General features: G+C 52.2%; 1 protein-coding gene across 1 annotated transcript; it reads right to left on the reverse strand.

Moving 5' to 3' along the window:
• Positions 1-473: 473 nt before the first annotated feature.
• On the reverse strand, positions 474-16,753 carry KRT79 (keratin 79). Its single transcript, XM_003906428.3, has 9 exons — positions 12,837-16,753; positions 10,434-10,654; positions 9,266-9,326; positions 9,057-9,152; positions 3,207-3,371; positions 2,893-3,018; positions 2,021-2,241; positions 1,350-1,384; positions 474-1,081 (listed from the first exon to the last, which is right to left on the reverse strand). Exons 1-9 carry the CDS (start codon positions 13,311-13,313, stop codon positions 897-899), a joined length of 1,587 nt encoding a protein of 528 aa, XP_003906477.2. The 5' UTR covers positions 13,314-16,753; the 3' UTR covers positions 474-896.
• Positions 16,754-18,010: the final 1,257 nt, after the last annotated feature.

An 18,010-nucleotide genomic window follows, 5' to 3' on the forward strand; every position in this document is an offset into this window, starting at 1 on the left:
CTTTACACATGTTCTTATCACAACCTACTTTTACAAAGAAGGAAACTAAAGCACAGAGAGGTTAGGTAACTTGACCAAGGTCACACAGCTAGTAAGTGGCAGAACTTGGATTTAAACCCAAGTTGCCTAGTTCTGAAGCCTAAGATCTCTCCACTGAACAAAGCATGCCGTCTGCCCCTACAGAGTTAGTGGGAGGCTGAATGGGCACCAGGGGGTGGCTGGGTAATAGGCAGCCACTCAGCCAGGTCTGGCCTTGAGCTGCGTACATATTCCCTCTGAGCTTCAGTCTCCTCTTGTGAGCCATGTACAGCCTTGGAGTGGCGATGGTATCAAACTAATGTACCTAAGTAAGCATGGCGATTGGGACGTAGTGAGTGTGTGATTGTTGCTGTGTCAGGCATCAGGACATTAATCAATGGACACAATTTCAGTTCCCCAGGCAGGACAGACTGCAGCCACAGACAGCTAGCTGTAGTTGTACCATTTATTGAGACACAGACAGGGAAGGGAGGTGTGGGTAGATTCAGGGAGAGGGTGGGTCTGGTGGGGGACTGGGGAGGTTGAAGGGTCTTTGGGGACCACTCTCAATTTCTCTCTCTCCAAATGGCTTGGGAAATTCAGCCTCCTCTCAGTGGTCAAAAGATCACCCCCAAGTCACCCAAGCACATCACTCAAGCTGGCAACTTTAACCTCCCCTCCCACCCTATTGCAGGACCAAGAAAAAAACCTGAGTAGATTTGAGTGCTTTCCAAGATGCAAATAGTCTGGTATGAAAACACCCTGGGTCTGAGGTCCCCTGGCTGTTCCTGCTCCTGAGAAAGTGACTGGAAAGGGCAGCAGAGGTGGGGTGAGGAGGGCAGGGAGAGGATTGCAGGGGCCCTTGCAGGGCTCAGCAGCTAATACCTCCGGCTGGACGTCTTGACCGTGGTGGTCTTCCGCAAGATGGAGGTTCCCCCAGAGACTGGCCCTCCCTTGACGGTGCTGTAGCCCACATTTGTGCTGAATCCACCCTTGGTGGCCCCCCCATTCCCACCCAGGGCGATGCCACCTCCGCACACAGTGGTGGAGTTGCCAGTCACAGCTGCAAAGCAAAGGGTCTGGATTAATCAGGGTGGCCGTGCCAGGAGAGGGCTGGGGGACACCCAGAAATCAGTGGAGAATCAGAACAAAATCAGGCAGCAGAGCTATGGGAAATGGATAGAGAAGCCCAGTACTAGGACCCTCTGAACCTGTCTCCAGGGGCTCAAATGGAGGAGAGCATGCTTTAGGACAAGGACAGGTTGCATAAACTGAGCAGAGTTCTGGGGCCTGGCCAGGGGTGGAGCAGGAAGCGGGGAGTAAATACTCACAAATGCTGACTGCACTGGGACATTCTCCAGACATCCTAGGGGACACAGAAAGGCCGGGAGAGCAGTCAGTGGTCCCTGGTGCCCACATGAAAACCCTCTCCTTCCCTCTGCCTTTACATTGGATCAACTCAGTGGATCCTGATGACAAGACCAGGAAACGTGAGAAGTATGTGTATAGGGCTGTGCCCAGGTCCAAAACCCGGTGCTGCAGAGAAGGCAGAGTCACCAGTAGGCTGTGCCAACTCCCATCCTCCCCTTTTCTTTCCTCTCTCCCCATGTGGGCTATGGACAACATCCCTGCCCCAATGGCAACAAGCCCACGACCAGACAGAGCTGCCTAATTTCTGCCCACTTTCTCTATTTCATGCCTTTCCTAAGGACAGAAATGGTGGATTTTTTTTCCAAAGCTTCCACTGCTGGTGGAATCTGGTGATAGAAGAGGAAGTTCCATTCCTACCCGGCTGTCAGCCACAATAAGGATTAACAAGAGTTGTGCCAGCCAAGGAAAAGAGTGACGGAGGCAGTGGGCACAAACAGATTTTCCCCTAGCATGAGTCAGGATCTTGCTCCCTGGTTCCTCCCTCTCCCTCTTGACCCCAGAGCAGACTCCTCGGGCTCTCCCCCAGGGCAGGCCTGAGCAGCTCTCTGGGTCGGGCAGGAGGGGCCACCACCTGCTCTCCTCGCTCTCCAGCAGCTTGCGGTAGGTGGCAATCTCCACGTCCAGGGCCAGCTTGACATTCATCAGCTCCTGGTAGTCACGCAGCAGCCGCGCCAGGTCCTCCTTGGCCTGGTGCAGGGCCACATCCAGATCCCCAAGCTTCTTCTGAGCATCCTTGAGCGCCAGCTCCCCACGCTGCTCCGCTTCCTCAATGGCCGTCTGCAGCTGCTGACACTGCCCAGCGGGGAGAGGTGTTGGAAGCACCCTCCGGGGTCATCCCATTCATCTCTCTGCCCTCAAGCCATGAAGGCATCATGATTCCCATATCCCTGCCCCCAACCAACTGGGAAAGAAAGAAGAGAGAAGTATTCATCTGAAGAGATGCTATTACACAAGCAGGATCAAGTAAGGCCACTGGGAAAGTCCTCACTGAAGTCTAACGTCAACCCCTCCTACTGCAGATCAGCCCAATGCCTCAGAAGAGATGAAATAAGTAACAGAGCCTGATTAGTAACCAAGTGCTTCATTCTAATCTGTGGAAGAACCCACACTTTTCAGCCGTCCTCAAGATGGAGTCGGCATCAGCATCTGTGACCTGGCCCCTTGAACCGTCGACCTTCTGTTCTGATCTCCTAGAGATGGGATAGATCAGTCTTCTTGGAGAAGGTTGTCCCACCTGCTCTACCACTCATATGCTGTGTGACATTGGACAAGCCCCTTCCCTCTCTGGGCCTCAGTTTCCCCCCTGTAAAAGGAGCCTGTGATCAATGGCCTAGCATTCTATTGTGTCCATCAAGAGAAGAGTAGGCCTAGCCTCTCGGGATGACAATGAGAAGGCCCTGCCAACACCGGGCCAGACCCCCCAGCCCCCAGGTAGAGTCTCACCTGCTTCTTGGCTGCATCTACCTCCCCCTGCAGCCTCTGGATAGTGCGGGTGAGCTCAGCAATCTCGTTCTTGGTGTCCCGCAGGTTGTCCCCATGCTTCCCAGCCGTCACCTGCAGCTCCTCATACTGGGGACCAAAGAAGTGGCAGTGAGCTTTCAAATGGCCCCAGCCCACTCTCACAGCTGGAGGCCCCATGCAAGTTGAGTATATCTGGTCCCCCGGACTCCAAGAGTCCCAGAGGCCCAAGCCTCTTACGATGAGAGAAGATCTGATCAGACCCCAGGCCTCACACCTGAGCCAGCTATGCCTCTCACCTTGGTCTGGTACCAGGCCTCGGCCTCAGCCCGGCTCCTCTGAGCAATCTCCTCGTATTGGGCCTTGACCTCGGCGATGATGCTGTCCAGGTCCAGGTTGCGGTTGTTGTCCATGGACAGCACCACATTGGTGTCAGACACGTGGGTCTGCACTTGGCTCAGCTCCTGAAGAAACAGAGACAGCTGCCACCAGCATCCCTGCTCCAGGCCCCAGGAAGCATCAGGGGGTGAAAGACAGGTAGCATCAGGAGGCCTGTGCTCTTGTCCAGGCTCCAGCCTAGAGCAAAGTCACAACTGGAAAGACCTCAGTCTCCCCAGCTGTAAAATGAAGCTCCCATTTTTACAGACTTCATTTATTTTTGTGGGTTTGCAGGCTTCCAAAAGATTAGAGAGGGAAAAGAGAATATGTACTCCCTGCACTACCACTGATGCCCGGCACTGTGCTAGCACATTCACTAACCCCTCTAGGCCTCAGGACACCCTGTGCGGCAGGCGGGCCCATGGCAGGCTCACAGGGTGCCCATGGCAGGCTCACAGAGTGCCTTTGTGCAAATTGGGGAAAGACACCCCTTCAGGTGGAAGCAGCACGTCCAGCACCAGCCGAATCACCAGCTGCACCACCATCCACAGTGGCCCTGACCGTGGACATGTGAGGAAAGAGGTTTGGAGAGAAGTGATGCATCCAAGGCCACCAGGTCCAGGGTGGGACCCAGCCTCGGACCAGTCAATTACACCACAAAGCCCAAGTGGTTTCCTCTAGAGCACACGGAAAGGTACAGACTGTCATGATGTTCTTGGGCCCTCCTGTTTTTAGAACTATCGTCTTTCACACATAAGTAGGCTTCAGGATGCTGTGAATGGCAGGTTAGGTGATGGGGAGTCAAGGGTCTCTGTTCTGGCCTTGGGACCAGCTGGATCACTGGTCCCACGTGGGACTCTGCCTCCATCTCTCCCATGGTCCTTCCTGCTCTGGGCTGCCCGAGAATGCCCTAAACAAATCTCTCATTCACTCAGTACTCCTCAGAGGCTCCCTGATGGGTGGAGAACCTTAACCCTAAAACCCAACACCTCCCATAGTCTGGTCTTGTGTCCATCCTTTCTCAAACACTGGCCCTTCGTGGCAGCCCAGGGAATTATAATAGAATAATAATAACAACCCTCGGACGCTGAGCATCACTGTGGTTCAGGCTCTGCATTAGGCACGTGGCAGGTACTAACTCATTACATGCCCTTTTCCAGTAGCACAAAGAGATTAAGTAACTTGCCCCAGATCACAAGCCCGTAAGTGAGGAGCTCAGTTTCAAACCCCAGGAGTCTGACTTTAGAAGCTGAGAGGACATAGACTAAAATAGAGCTAGGCAGGAACAAAGAGAGACAAGGGGTAAAGAGAAATACCAAAGGCAAAACCAATATCCATACTAATGTGGATGCAGATTGTTAAATTAGATTGTATTTCAAAAAGTGGGATGAGGAGGTTAGAGACACAATCAATCCAGTCACTACAAAAACTTGTGGTTTTTGGAAAGATATGAGTTTTGGAGATAGACAAGCCTGAGATCAAGTCCCCGGCCTGACGTGCACTGGCTCTGTAGCTGATGTAGCAGCTAAGACTTGCGATGCCTCAGTTCCTTCTTCTGTACCACGGCCTGATCATACTTTCTTCCTGCGGTGGTTGTGGGGCTTAAGATCCATGTATGACCCATGGCATGTGCTGATTTAAGTGCATTCTTACCTGCCCAGACTTCTCTGAAGGCCACTGGAGGTGCCCATAAGGCCTATCTGTCACAGATAAGATTGTGTTGTCACAGCTGCCTTGTCTCCTTCCCCACCAAGATGAACTGTCAGCATCATCTTGAAGCATCCTGTCCCTGCCCTCCCCAACTCAGGGTCTCTCTCCAGCCCCATGTCAGAGCATAGTCCCGAGGAAAATCAACCCGAAACTTCTAAGACAAGGAGGCAAAAACTCTCCACTGAACAGCATCAAGAGTGGATGAGGTGATGCAATGGTCTTGCTAGACCAAGGGGATAGAAAGGTCAGGCTTGGCCAGGTGCAGTGGCTCACACCTGTAATCCCAGCATTTTGGGAGGCCAAGGTGGGCCGATCACTTGAGCTCAGGAGTTCAAGACTAGCCTGGGAAAAATGGCGAACCCTGTTGCTACAAAAAGTACAAAAATTAGCCGGGCATGGTGACGTGTGCTTGTAATCCCAGCTACTTGGGAGGCTGAGGTGGGAGGATCGCCTGAGCCCAGAAAGTCGAGACTGTAGTGAGCCGTGATTGCGCCACTGCCCTCCAGCTAGAGTGACAGAATGAGACCCTGCCTCAAAAAGAAAAGAAAAGAAAAAGTCAGGCTTTCCAATGAAAGGGAGCTCATGAAATCAGAGCAGAAAGAGCTCTGTGAATCGCTAAGGTGTGTGTCTCCTTAGACACCAGGGACTCTAAGGGGGAAAGATAGTGGAGACGTCTAGGTAAGGGTAAAGGGAGCCAGCAGGCAGAAGTGGCATAACCGGAAGAGGGACTGGGTTCCGCAGACACCCCAGGCCAGAGAGAGGCCACCATGGAGGCTGCCTTCCTGCCCCGTGAGACACCCAGTGATAGGTGGTTCACCGCCCAGATTGCTGTGGGATCTGGCTTGGCCAAAATCAGACCATGGCATTATTGAGAGCCATGCTGGTTCCGTGACTGATTGAGCCCATGAGACAACAAGGGAACAACTGTACTGGCCTTTGTTCTCACCCCACTGAGGCACTGCTAGGCCGTGAGGACCTCTGACAGGAAAGGGCCCAGGCTTGGTCTCTACTTCTCCTTCCCTTGCCTCCTCCTCACCTAACTGTGCCCACACACTCGATGTGGGCACTCACCACCCACTGGTACCCAAGCACCATGCTCCTTCACGCCTCTGTGACACTGCACAGGCTGGGCCCCAGGCTGCAAAGTCCTTCCTGCTCCTTCTCTAGAAGTCTAGCCCCTCCATCAAGATCCAACTCAGATGTCGTCTCCCTCGAAGGCTTCTGCAGCCCTTCTAGGAAGGGTCAGCCACGGCATCCCCATGTGCCTTTGCACCTGTGCCTGTCCCCCACAGCTCTCATCACCTAATAACCTGTCCCCACAAGAGCTGAGACTTTGTCTTTGTTGCTATGTGGAAGGTGTTCAGTAAATGTTTGTTAAATAAACAAGGCATAGCAATGGAAAGGCATGCTGAGTGTGCCAGCTATGTGCCTTAGACCAGAGAAAAGCCAAGTCCTAAACAATCAGAGAAGAAGAGGAGAGAGAATGGAACCTAAGGGACCACAAGGAGGCCCCAGACCATGAATGACCATCAGTGACCCCGGCAAAGTAGAAACTGGGGAAGCACCTAAAACCCCAGCATGGCGGCCCAGAACACTTCCTAGCAAGTTCCATCCAGACAGGCCATGCAGAGATGCTGGAAGGCAAGCAGTCCAGCCAAGGATAAGCCCGGGAAACAGCAAAGTCAGAGGACAGATGCTGTTAGATGAACTCTAGGCAGGAATAACACGGAGGTCCCTTTGGGCTGATTACTACAAAAGATCCAGGAAAGGCCAATCGCTCAGCTAGCTGCTTTGTCATTTGCCACTTTTCCATCAAGAACAAACCGGTCATCAAAGTGGAAAGCACAAGAAAAATACTTGAGAGGAAATGGGGACCCAAGACAGGGAAGGTGAGAGGCCTTGGCCTTGTTGGAGATCACAGGGATCCAGGCCGGAAGAGCATACACTGAGAGGCTCCAGGGACTGCCAAGGGGAGGAATGCCTGGTCATCCTTGAGAGATATGGAGAGGAGGAGACCCCAAAACCCCACAGTAAATGGCCTGATTTTCAAACAGGAGAGATTTGGAATTCTTCAAATAAGGCTGACATCAACCTCCTCCAGACCCATAGAATGAATTCCTAAATGTGTGTGGGAGGCATGAAGCCATCATGGGTTCCCTAAGGAAAAGTGGAACCAAGTGGATTTAATTTTCCTTCATAATTATAATATTAAACTGCTAAAGGTCTGCCATGGACAATGTTTGACCAAGCCTTTCATAGCATTCTTGAAAGAAGACAGAAAAATGTGGTCCAGGTAAGAGTACTGTTAAGGGAATTTTAAAGTAGCTGAGGCTATTTAACCACAAATTATTGATTAACAGACATGGAACAGTCTGTTAACAGTCCCATGGAAAATCACCACCGAAGACCCACAGGACTTTGTTTTGGGCCCTGATTGCCTTAACATGTGTATCAATGATTTACACGAGATGCTATCAAATACCTACACTGAAAGTTTATCCCATCTGCAGATAACACAAAGCTATGCATCACTAATACATTGGATAAAAGAATCAAGTTACTCAGAGCCCACAGAGCTCAAAATGTTGGGATGACACCACAATGGCATTTCATAGGAAAGAAAGGGAATGGTTAACTATGCCACTCAGTTTCAAAATTCAGCTACCCAAATACAGGAAGTTGGAGGAGAGTAGATGTGTGTCTCATTTGAAAGGATTTATGTGAAAAAGTCCAGGAGGGGTTCTAAGAAGCCAACATTGTGAAATGACTTCTAAAACAACACATAAACTAGTGCACTATTAGGCTGCATCAATAGAAGTTTGTATCTGGAATCTCCCTCCCCATCCCTCTATCTTCTAAATACTTTACTCACATGCCACAGATTTTTATCCTCTCATCATCGTGACTTCTAAAGGGCTGTCATGTGAAAGGCATAAGTCACATGGAAGACAACTGGATATGTGCAGCCCAGAGAGCAAAGTCAAGGGCAGAAGTCATGAGAAGGAGATCTAAGTCCGTGCTCTAATAAAGTTGTTCAACAATGGCAATGCCTGCCCTAAAAAGTAGTGAGCTCCCTACCACAGCAAGTGCTTGAGTAGAGGTTACATATGATAGGGATATGTCAGGGATATCATAGAAAGTGTTCTTGCACTGGATGAAAGGTTGCTCTTGAGGTCCTGCGGACCCTAAGAGTCTATGATTCTGTGGTCAATTCATGTTAAGTTCCACCGTCTCACTCCAGTCTCCAAAGCCCCCTTGTCTCCTGGAACCCCTCCTGGATTCTTTAATCTACCCACTACTCACCTTCTACTCCGATCTGGAATCCCAGTCCCTCCTGTCTGCCCATTCCTGCTCCCTCATCCCTTGCTCCATTACAAACTGGGCAGGAGGGGGCAATATAACAGTGACAAGAGTCAGACTTTGGAGTTCAAGAGCCAGATTCAAATTCTAGAATGCTTCTTCCTAGCTGTGACCACAAACAAGTAATTGTGAGCCCCAGGGTCCTTGACTATAAAATGGAGACAATAATAGTACCTGCATTATGGGGTTATTGAGAAGATTATGTTAAAAGCTTGCCCCAGTGCCTGGCCCATCAAAAGCACTTAATACGTGGAAGCTAATATTAATTAAAGTGTCAAGGTTTTAGGCTGTGTGCGGTGGCTCACGCCTGTAATCCCAGCACTTTGGGAGGCCGAGGCGGGTGGATCACCTGAGGTCAGGAGTTCAAGACCAGCCTGGCCAACATGGCGAAACTCCATCTCTACTAAAAATACAAAAATTAGCCAGGCGTGGTGGCAGGCACCTGTAGTCCCAGCTACTCCAGAGGCTGAAGCAGGAGAATCGCTTGAACCTGGGGGCAGAGGTTGCAATGAGCCAATACTGTGCCACTACACTTCAGCTTGGGCAATAGAGCGAAACTCCATCTCCAAAAAAAAAAAAGTGTCAAGGTTTCATCTTCCACCAATGAGGCTGCACTGGTGAATTCAGGTCAGACCTCCATTGAAAACCCCCAGTGCTGTTTATAACGTATGCAAACTCTCCCTGCCCGTTGGCCACCTCACCATTTCATAGAGTTGCTGCAGGAAGTCAATCTCCTGGGTCAAGGTGCCTACTTTGCCATGCAAATCCATCCGGCCCATGTACGCTGCATCCACATCCTGGGGATGAGAGAGCAAGACACAGCCTCAGCCCCCAGGGATGTCACCTCCTCCCGAATCAGCCCAGTACCCTGGCAGCCGAAGGACCACCTCCCCCACCCCACTCGGCTCACCTTCTTGAGCACCACAAACTCGTTCTCCGCAGCAGTGCGCTTGTTGATTTCATCCTCGTACCTGTTACACAGGGAAGACTCAGGCCAGGCTCAGCCTGGCTCTGCCTTTCAGGCATGGTACCCACTCAGCTTTACGGAAGCCCTGATGGGTCACTCACTGGTCAAGAACACCTCTGAGGAGCAGTTCTTTAATGTAGCCAACCAGTGAAGAAATGTGGGGTCTGCCTTGATTCAAACATTCCCTCTCCCCACCCCATTTTAGGGAAAGAGGCACAGAACTTGTGCAATAGTATGGCAATCAAGAGCTGCCATCTCTTTGGATCCAAGCCCTTAGGAGGCTTTAGAGGGACAAGTGAAGATGTGTCAACAGTGGCTGACCTTTACTGTCACTTTCAACAACACGGTGTCATTCAAACCAGCTAACTCCTCCCCAACCACTTTCGATGAGATTTTAAGGCTTAGAAATTGCCATGGTCGATTTATGCGAAAAGTTATTTTTAAATGTGCCTTAAAGTTATAAATATACATATCAACCAATTATAATATATAAACCTTATTTGGAGCTTGAGTCAAGCCGTATTTTTTAAAGTTATGACATGTATGGGACCACTGGAAATTCAAAACTGGCTGGATATTTAATTATATTGAGGAATTATTGTTTTAAAATGTATTAGATGTGATTATGGCACTGTATGTTTTATTGAGTCATGTAGAAGAACTACATTCATATATGCAGATATATGAATATAACTTGTAAAATATTAATGAATGAAATGACAAGATGTCTGGGATTTGCTTCAAGACTACAAGGGAGTCAGAACACGTAGAAAAATGCAAAGTTAAAAAAACAAAAAAGACTACACAGGAAGAAGGGAAGTGGGGAGGTGTAAAAAAATTGGCTATGAGCCAATAATGATTAAAGCTGGGTGACAGGAACATGGGGTTCACTATACTATTCTCCCTACTTTAAAGACTTTTTAAAATTGCAAACAGACCTGCCAATTCTCCAGATGGCAGCAGGTGCTGGACCTGAGCACCTGAGGGATCCGGCTCTGTCTGTGTGTCCCCCAGGTGAGCCTGGGACCCTGGGAATGGGGTGGCCCTCTCAGCAGGTTTCCCACCGCCCCTCCTCATTCCCACATGGCCCCTCCTGGCCTGCTCTCCTCACTTGTTCTTGAAGTCCTCCACAAGGTCCTGCACATTCCTGAGCTCTGAGTCCAGCCTCCCCCGCTCGCTCTGAAGCCCGTCCAGCGTGCTCCGCATGCTGCCCAGGTAGGCCTCAAAGAGGGGCTCCAGGTTGTTTCTGGTGATGCCCAGGTTCTGGCCCTGCTCCTGCAGCAGTGCCCACTTGGTCTCCAGCACCTTATTCTGCTGCTCCAGGAACCGCACCTGAGCCAGAGCAGAAAGGGTGGGCTGACGTCATCCTCCGGTCACCAGAGGGGCCAAGGATGGGGTCCATTGCCACCTCCCCTCCTAGGCCAGGGCATCATCGGGACACTGCAGCTGCACCTACACCTTGCTGTGGGGAAGGGTCCTTAGGGGAACAGACTGCTGGAAATGACCGTCCCATCTGATGGAAAGAACTCTAACAAGTTAATAAGCACAAAAGCCCAGCTCAATAGCAGTACCAATTTACTAGTTGGTAACCTTGGTCGAATCATTTCTCTCTGAGTCTCCCTCTCTCACTTGTCCTGCGTAAACTGGACTAGATCTATGTTTCTGACCCCTAATTCTGCATTAAAATCAACTGTTTAAAATGTAAATCAACTGTTTAAAATCACACACTTTGGGACCCTGAAGCTGGAGGAGTGCTTGAGTTCAGGAGTTCAAGACCTGCCTGGGCGACATAGCAAGACTGTCTCTACTAAAAATCAAAACTACTAAAACTCTCTACTAAAAATTAGCCAGGTGTAGTGGCATGCGCCAGTAGTCCCAGCTATTCAGGAGGCTGAGGTGGGAGGATCACTTGAACCCAAGAGATGGAGGTTGCAGTGAGCTTTGATTATACCACTGCACTCCAGTCTGGGAAACAGAGCAAGACCCTGTCTCAAAAAAAAAAAAAAAAAATTAAGAAAATTGGTGAACTGGGTGAAAGAGTATATAGGAGTACGTTGTACTATTCTTGCAACTTTTCTGTAAATTCCACATTTTTCCCCAAAAAATAAACTTTTTAAAAAAATACCGATGTATGGGCCCTTCCTCTATAGACTCAGAAGGAAGCTTATAGTATGGGTTTAACAGGACCCCCAGGAGTTTTTGACCCAGCTGGGGTTCCAAGACAATCTCTCAGACCTCCAGCTCCCAGGCTGTGATTCTGCAAGCCTGGGAAAGGTTTTGGCTTATTTGGCCTCTGGGACAGTCCCACAGGAAAACCAAAAGTCACTAGGGGAGAGGGTGAGGAGGCAGGCAAGACGGCTTGCTTCACATTCTGTCATCCAGTCTCTCCAGGTCCTACCTCCACAGCACCTGGGCCTCAGTCACATGGCCCGGGAGCACCATGAAGCAGGTGTGCCTATCGGTGAGCAGTAACACCTCTTAGTGCCAAGAACCACGGAGTCCAGGGGCCTGGTTTCCAGTCCTGCCTCTGACTCCAACTCCTTGTATCATCGTGGTCAAATCACTTGAGCTCTCTAGACCTCAATTTTCTCATCTCAAAAATGGGCACAATATCACCATTTCTGACTCTTCATAGAAGCACTGTAGGTACCACAGTAGAAAAGAGATGTGCATGTTCTTTGGAAAAACACAAATCACTGAACCAAGGGACATTTGTCTGCCAGACCTTCCCCATCATGACCCACGTCCTTGGCTCAGGATCGAGGAGGACAATGCCAGCAAAACAGACCAGGAAATCCCAGCACAAGTGCTGCCCCCATCCATGTGGAGCAAGGGCAGGGTTCAGGACACGCCTATGGGCAACAGGTCAAACTCCACACCCCCAGAGCTTGGTGACCTGACGACCACCCTCCTCATTGTCCACCCCAACCTGAGCCTCTTCGCTCAAACAGAGAGGAAAAAAAGGAGAAGCGAAGGGGAGCCTTCCTCTATGACCCCACCCACACACAACTGTGTTCTGATCACATCTTGCCCTAAAGCCTCCTCCAAGCCTGAAAGAATGAAAAAAACAGGGCTCCATGTCCTTAGCCTTGAACAACTCTTTCAACTCCTGAGCCATTGTTTCCCCAGCTGTAAAATGACAAAAGGCAATGCGGACCACCCCGCTAAAAGGAGCAATGAGGACCATCCATTTTTTGATGATGAGGTAAGGCTACTGTGTAATCAATCGTATTAATCATGGTGGTAGAATAGGCTTCAACACAGGCAAGGTGGGCTTGGCAAACAGGACTCATGAGTAGACTGGAGACTCCCCCGCACAGGCACAGCAAAGACCTGAAGGTTGCCTCCAGCCACCCACGTCTCGGCATCCCAGGCTTAGACGGGGAGAGCTCCAGAGCTCTGTCAACAACCACCCTAGTACAAGGGGGCTATAGCAGCCCTAGCCCAGCCCACCCTCTCTTAGAGGTCCCGCCTCTTCCCCAAGAGCTCCCTTCCTCCTTCCTGCTTGGCTCACCTTGTCGATGAAGGAGGCGAACTTGTTGTTGAGGGTCTTGATCTGCTCCCGCTCCTGAGTGCGCACTCGCTGGATCTCGGGGTCTATCTCCACATGGAGGGGAGTCAGCAGGCTCTGGTTGACGGTGACCTCCTGGATACCCCCAGGAGGACAAGCAGGCCCGAACGTCTGCTTGCCAGCCCCCTGTCCTGTAAATGCCCTGCTGCCAAAGCCAAAGCCCCCCAGAGCCCGCCCCGAGGAGTTCCCTCCGGCCACACTGACAGAGATACTCTTGTGGCCCCCCAAGTTATAGAGGCTTCGGCTGCCAAAGCCACCTGTGCTGGGGCCACAGCGGGCCCCGCCACCACTGCCACTGTTCCGGGACACCGTCACTGAGCTGAAGCTGGTGCGGGCCTGGGACCCACCCCCTCCACTGGCAGAGTTGGAGCTGAAGCCCCCTTTGATGGAGTATGTTTGACGAGAGACAGAGGACCTCATAGCTGCAGAGAGGCCAGAGGGCAGGACGAGAGGGCAGGAAGGGAGTGCCGTGAGCTGCTGGGCCACCGTGGGCTTTTTATCTTTTCCCAGCTGGGCCGGCTCCCCAGCTCCACAGACACTCCTGCCCCATCGCCCCAGGGGGAGAGGGAGGGGTCTCCCCCAGCAGGAGGGAGGGGCCCCCCTGATTATCACCTGTGCTCCAGAGCTGGGGCTGAGCTGAGACTGTCTGGGGCAGGATGCCACCTTCTCCCCCTACCCCCAGGCTCTCCTTGGTTGGCACAGGATGATACGGGCTCCCACGGCCACCCCCACCACCCAGTGACTGCCTTGCTGTCCTCCTACCCAGCCCCAGTGGCCGCTGTCAATAGAGCTCTGTTCTATGGGGTTTGTCCCAGGCCCCTGTTGTAAGCTAAGGCTGCAGGGCCTGGGGCTGTGCAGGTGGTAGGAGAAGGAGCATTGAGCAATGGGCTGCCAGAGGGAGCATCCAGGCCTGCTCCCTTGCCACCCCCAGCCCACGGCCCACCGTTCCTCACAGGTCCAGGGTGGGTGACACAGGTGACAGGGTGAGAGTGGGGATAGCCTGTGCCTCTGCCATAGAGCGACAGAGCCTTCTGGGAAGTGAGCCTGTGCAGGCAAAGTGAATTCAAAGACAGAAAGAGGGTCCCTGGCCAACCATGGGGGCAAGGCACTTGATCAGGAGGTAGAAAAGGCCTGGGGTCCTCAGGCAGGGCCCAGAAGCCTGGGAGCAAAGGACCCTCTTATGGAGGCTGAAGAGACAGCAGGGGATTTAACCAATACCTGAGATCCCTGACCCTCTGCACCACAGCAGAGTCCCCACAGAAAGGTTCGGCCACTTTGGAGGGAGCTGGAGGTGGGCTGAGGACACAGACCACCCTGGGTGGAAACAGGCACAGCTCCAAAAGGCAGGTGTTCCGAAAAAGCCCCAGGAGGCCCATGCAGAAACCCTGTCACTCCCATCTTCCCCTTATGCAGGAGCCCATGTGTCTGATTCAGAGGGGCCAGTGGAGCTCCTTAAATCACCTCATATGGTCGCCCCCAACTTCCTATTCACCTCAGTCTGCTGGGACCAAACAAAGCCCCGAGCAAAGATAGAGACGTCAACTGTCAGGGGCAAGGGGTGATTGAGGAGGTGACTTTAGACACTGGCCCTCCTCACCCCCTTCATCTCTCAGCAAGAAGATGGGCTCAAAGTGAACCGAGACTTGCCTGAAAAAAAAGAGCGAGGACAGCATCGTTGTGCTCCCCACCCCCACAAGATGAGCAGAATGACCAACCAGCCTGTGTCCCCAGGATCCCAAAAGAGAGGACATGGGACTGCCATGGAGAAGGCTTGGCCTCCCTCAGCCCAGGGAGGGCAAGTGAAGAGACTGCCTGCTCCAGGACCAGAGGGAGCTGTGGGATCTTCTCCTAGGGCCCCTGGCAGGCTGTAAGTGGCTCCCAGTTGCTTGAAGAAGTTGAACCCGGCTCCCACAAGGAATGAGAGTGACAGCACTTGCAGAACTAGTCCCTTAATAGCCAAGAGGAGATTTTGGAGTTAGGACACTGGGCATTTGAGGAGCCAAGCCGAGCCATCTCCCACACTGAGCTGCGTGTCCTGGGGCAACTCGCAACTTCTCTGAGCCCCATTTCCTCCTCTGCCTATAAGCAGGGCCCTCCATGGAAGCCCTTTGGAAAAGCGATCCCTGGATGAAGCCACCACTTCCCACTGACCTTTGTTTCCTTTACCCAGGCTGAGATCACTTTCTCAGCCTCCTTTATCTCTCCCTGGGCCGTGTGGGAGGAGGAAACAGTCATGAGTGGGCCCTAGCCTCCAGGATGTGGCTGTGGGCCCCCTCTGAGTCACAGGACAGCCAGGCTGGTGGGAGTGAGAGGCAGTCAGTAAACACAAGTCTCACCTCACCCCAGACACTGACACTCACGCCATCCCTCGCACACATTTACCAAGCTTGCTCTCTGGGCCAGGCTTTGTGCTGGGAGCTGGGGACAGGTGCACAGGGCCCAGGGCACACTCTCATGGAGCTCCCGGCTTGCTGCTTGAAGACAGCCTCCCTCCCACCCAGGCTCACAGTCCAGGCCCAGACAGAAGCCTGGGAGGCCACTTTGCCTCCACCAGCCCTCACAACTCTACCTTCAGACAAGACATGCAAGCTAAGACCTTCTTTCTGCAGCCCAGGGAGGAGCGGTTTCCTCCCCTCCTGCCCTCCACAGAGAGGAAGAGCTGCTGCACACTGCTATACTCATTACTGAGGGGCTGCATCTCTGGAGACTGTCACCTGCCCAGAGTCCCTCCCTGATGGCAGGACACAAAAGCAGAGGGGAAAGAAGGTTGCTGCCGCCAAAGGGAGGGGGCAAGACAGTGGATACTGCCAACCTAGCACCTACCGTGGGCCAGGCTGGGTGCTGAGCAATAAGAAAGTTACAGGAACAAAGGAGCCTTCAAAGGGTAGGGCTTTCTGAGCTAATTATCATCATTTTTACAGTCAGCATTTACTCAGCACATACTATGAGGCAGACAGTGGCCTGGGCACCATCCCTGCAATGGTATGTTGAGTCTCCACGATGGTGATGCTCCATCTGCCTCCCTCACGCTCCATTCTCCACCCTCCTCTGACCCTTGTGGGCTGCTCCCTGGCACTCTGGCTTCCAGTTGGGTTGACCAAAGGGAGACACCAGCAGGAGATCAGAGGGAGGAGAGGGGTCAGGTGCTTCTTCCCAGCTCCCTCCCTACTTCCAACCCCTTCAGACCACTGTCTGGGGTCATGGCTGCGTCTCCCCAAGATTACAGCTTCTGCCGCCTCACTGCTTCTCTTGACCTTCAGCTCTACATAAGGCGACCAGCCCATCTTGATTTTCTCAGGACTGCCCAGCTTTAGCTCTGCAAGTCCTCTCAGTCTTGGACACACTGAGAGGGTGGACCTCGCTCTAGGGGTGGTAACAGCTTCCCCCCATTGCTGGTCCCTAGCCTCTCCATCCCTGTTCCCTCAGCCCTACCTACACCACTGTAAGTAATCCTTTCGTTAAAGTCAGTTTAGACCTCTCAGGCCCTCACTTCCAAGATGACAAAGAAAAGAAGGAACAACAATTACGCCCACGGCCACGTGCAGCCTATTCACTGCACAAACTGTACCTGACATGTGCCCGAGGGCAAGGCCATTAAGAAAGTCTTCATCTGAAAATGTGGTAGAGGTCACCACCGTCAGGGACATTTCCAAAGCGAGTGTCTTGGATGTCTGGGTGCTTCCCAGGCTGAATGTGAAACTGCATTACCATGTGAGGGGAGCCGCTCACAGCAGGCCAGGCAGGAAGCAGCCTTGTGAAGCCCAGAAGGACCCAACACCCATATCTCGATTCAGAATGGCAGGTGCTGCCCGTAACCTCTGCCAAAGCCCGCGTAAGGGGCTGAATCCCTCAGCACTAAAGAAAGACTATCCTCTGGGAGGTGGGAGAAACAGAAATTATACTTTTTTTTCTTTTCGTTTTTTTTGGGGTCGGGAGCCCGAGTTTTTCCCCAGGCTGGAGTGCAGTGGCCGGATCTCAGCTCAATGCAAGCTCCACCTCCCGGGTTCACGCCATTCTCCTGCCTCAGCCTCCCAAGTAGCTGGGACTACAGGCGCCCGCCACCACGCCCAGCTAGTTTTTTGTATTTTTTAGTAGAGACGGGATTTCACCGTGTTAGCCAGGATGGTCTCGATCTCCTGACCTCGTGATCCGCCTGTCTCGGCCTCCCAAAGTGCTGGGATTACAGGCTTGAGCCACCGCCCCCGGCCTACTTTTTTAAAAAGTGAATTTAATTGAACTCCCTTGGATGAATTTCGTTTCCTTCTGGGATCCTAGTGGCACAGTCGCCACACAGCCCTGTGAGGTACATATTATTATTATTCTCTTTTTACAGATGAGGTAACTGAAGAGGTCAAGCCGCTTGATCAAGGTCACACCACTAGGAAACGGCAGAGCTGGGATTCAAGCCTAGGAGTTCTAGCCACATCCTCACCGGTTCCTGTCTCCTTCACACAAAGCTGAAAAGCCTTCTTGCATAATTTGGATGGAGAGATTCATGGATCTGAGGAAAGGCCTGCCCTCCCTCTAAAGCAAGGACAGGTGTAATGTGAACTCCTGCAGCCCAGACAGTGGAGTGTGAGGTTGAGCAAGGTCCCCCACCTGGGTCTGGAAAGCAAGAATGGGGAAAGAGCAACTGCAGGCACCCGTGAGGCTGCTGGGGGTGGGTAGAAAAGGTGATCCTTCCAGCCCCTCCTGGCACCCCACCCGACTCCCACACTCCTGGCTTCCTGCAGAGTTTCCTGAAGGAGAGGAAGGAGGAGAAGTTTCCAGCCTCATGTTCAGACTTGCCCAAAGATAAGATGAGAGCCAACAGATAAGGGGGTAGGGGCAGAGTTTGAGCCCCAAGTCTCCATCAGAGCCCCCAGGCACAAGCTGAGCACATCCTCATCCTGGGTGCAGGAGTGCAGGCTAATTGAGAAGCTGAGTCCCTGACCAGAACCAGACAAACACAGAGCCCGGGACAGCAACAGGTGCAGCCAGACTGCCAGGGACAGGAAGGGCCCAGCAGGTTAAACATGAGAATTAGAGAATCTTCCTAGGAGGAGAAAAATTTGGTGCACAGTCAGGAATAAGGAAGGGCGCTGCCCGCAGTAAGAACTAGAACCTCTTAACACAGG

The sequence above is a fragment of the Papio anubis genome, chromosome 9 (assembly GCF_008728515.1).
Source record: "Papio anubis isolate 15944 chromosome 9, Panubis1.0, whole genome shotgun sequence".
NCBI lineage: Eukaryota > Metazoa > Chordata > Mammalia > Primates > Cercopithecidae > Papio > Papio anubis.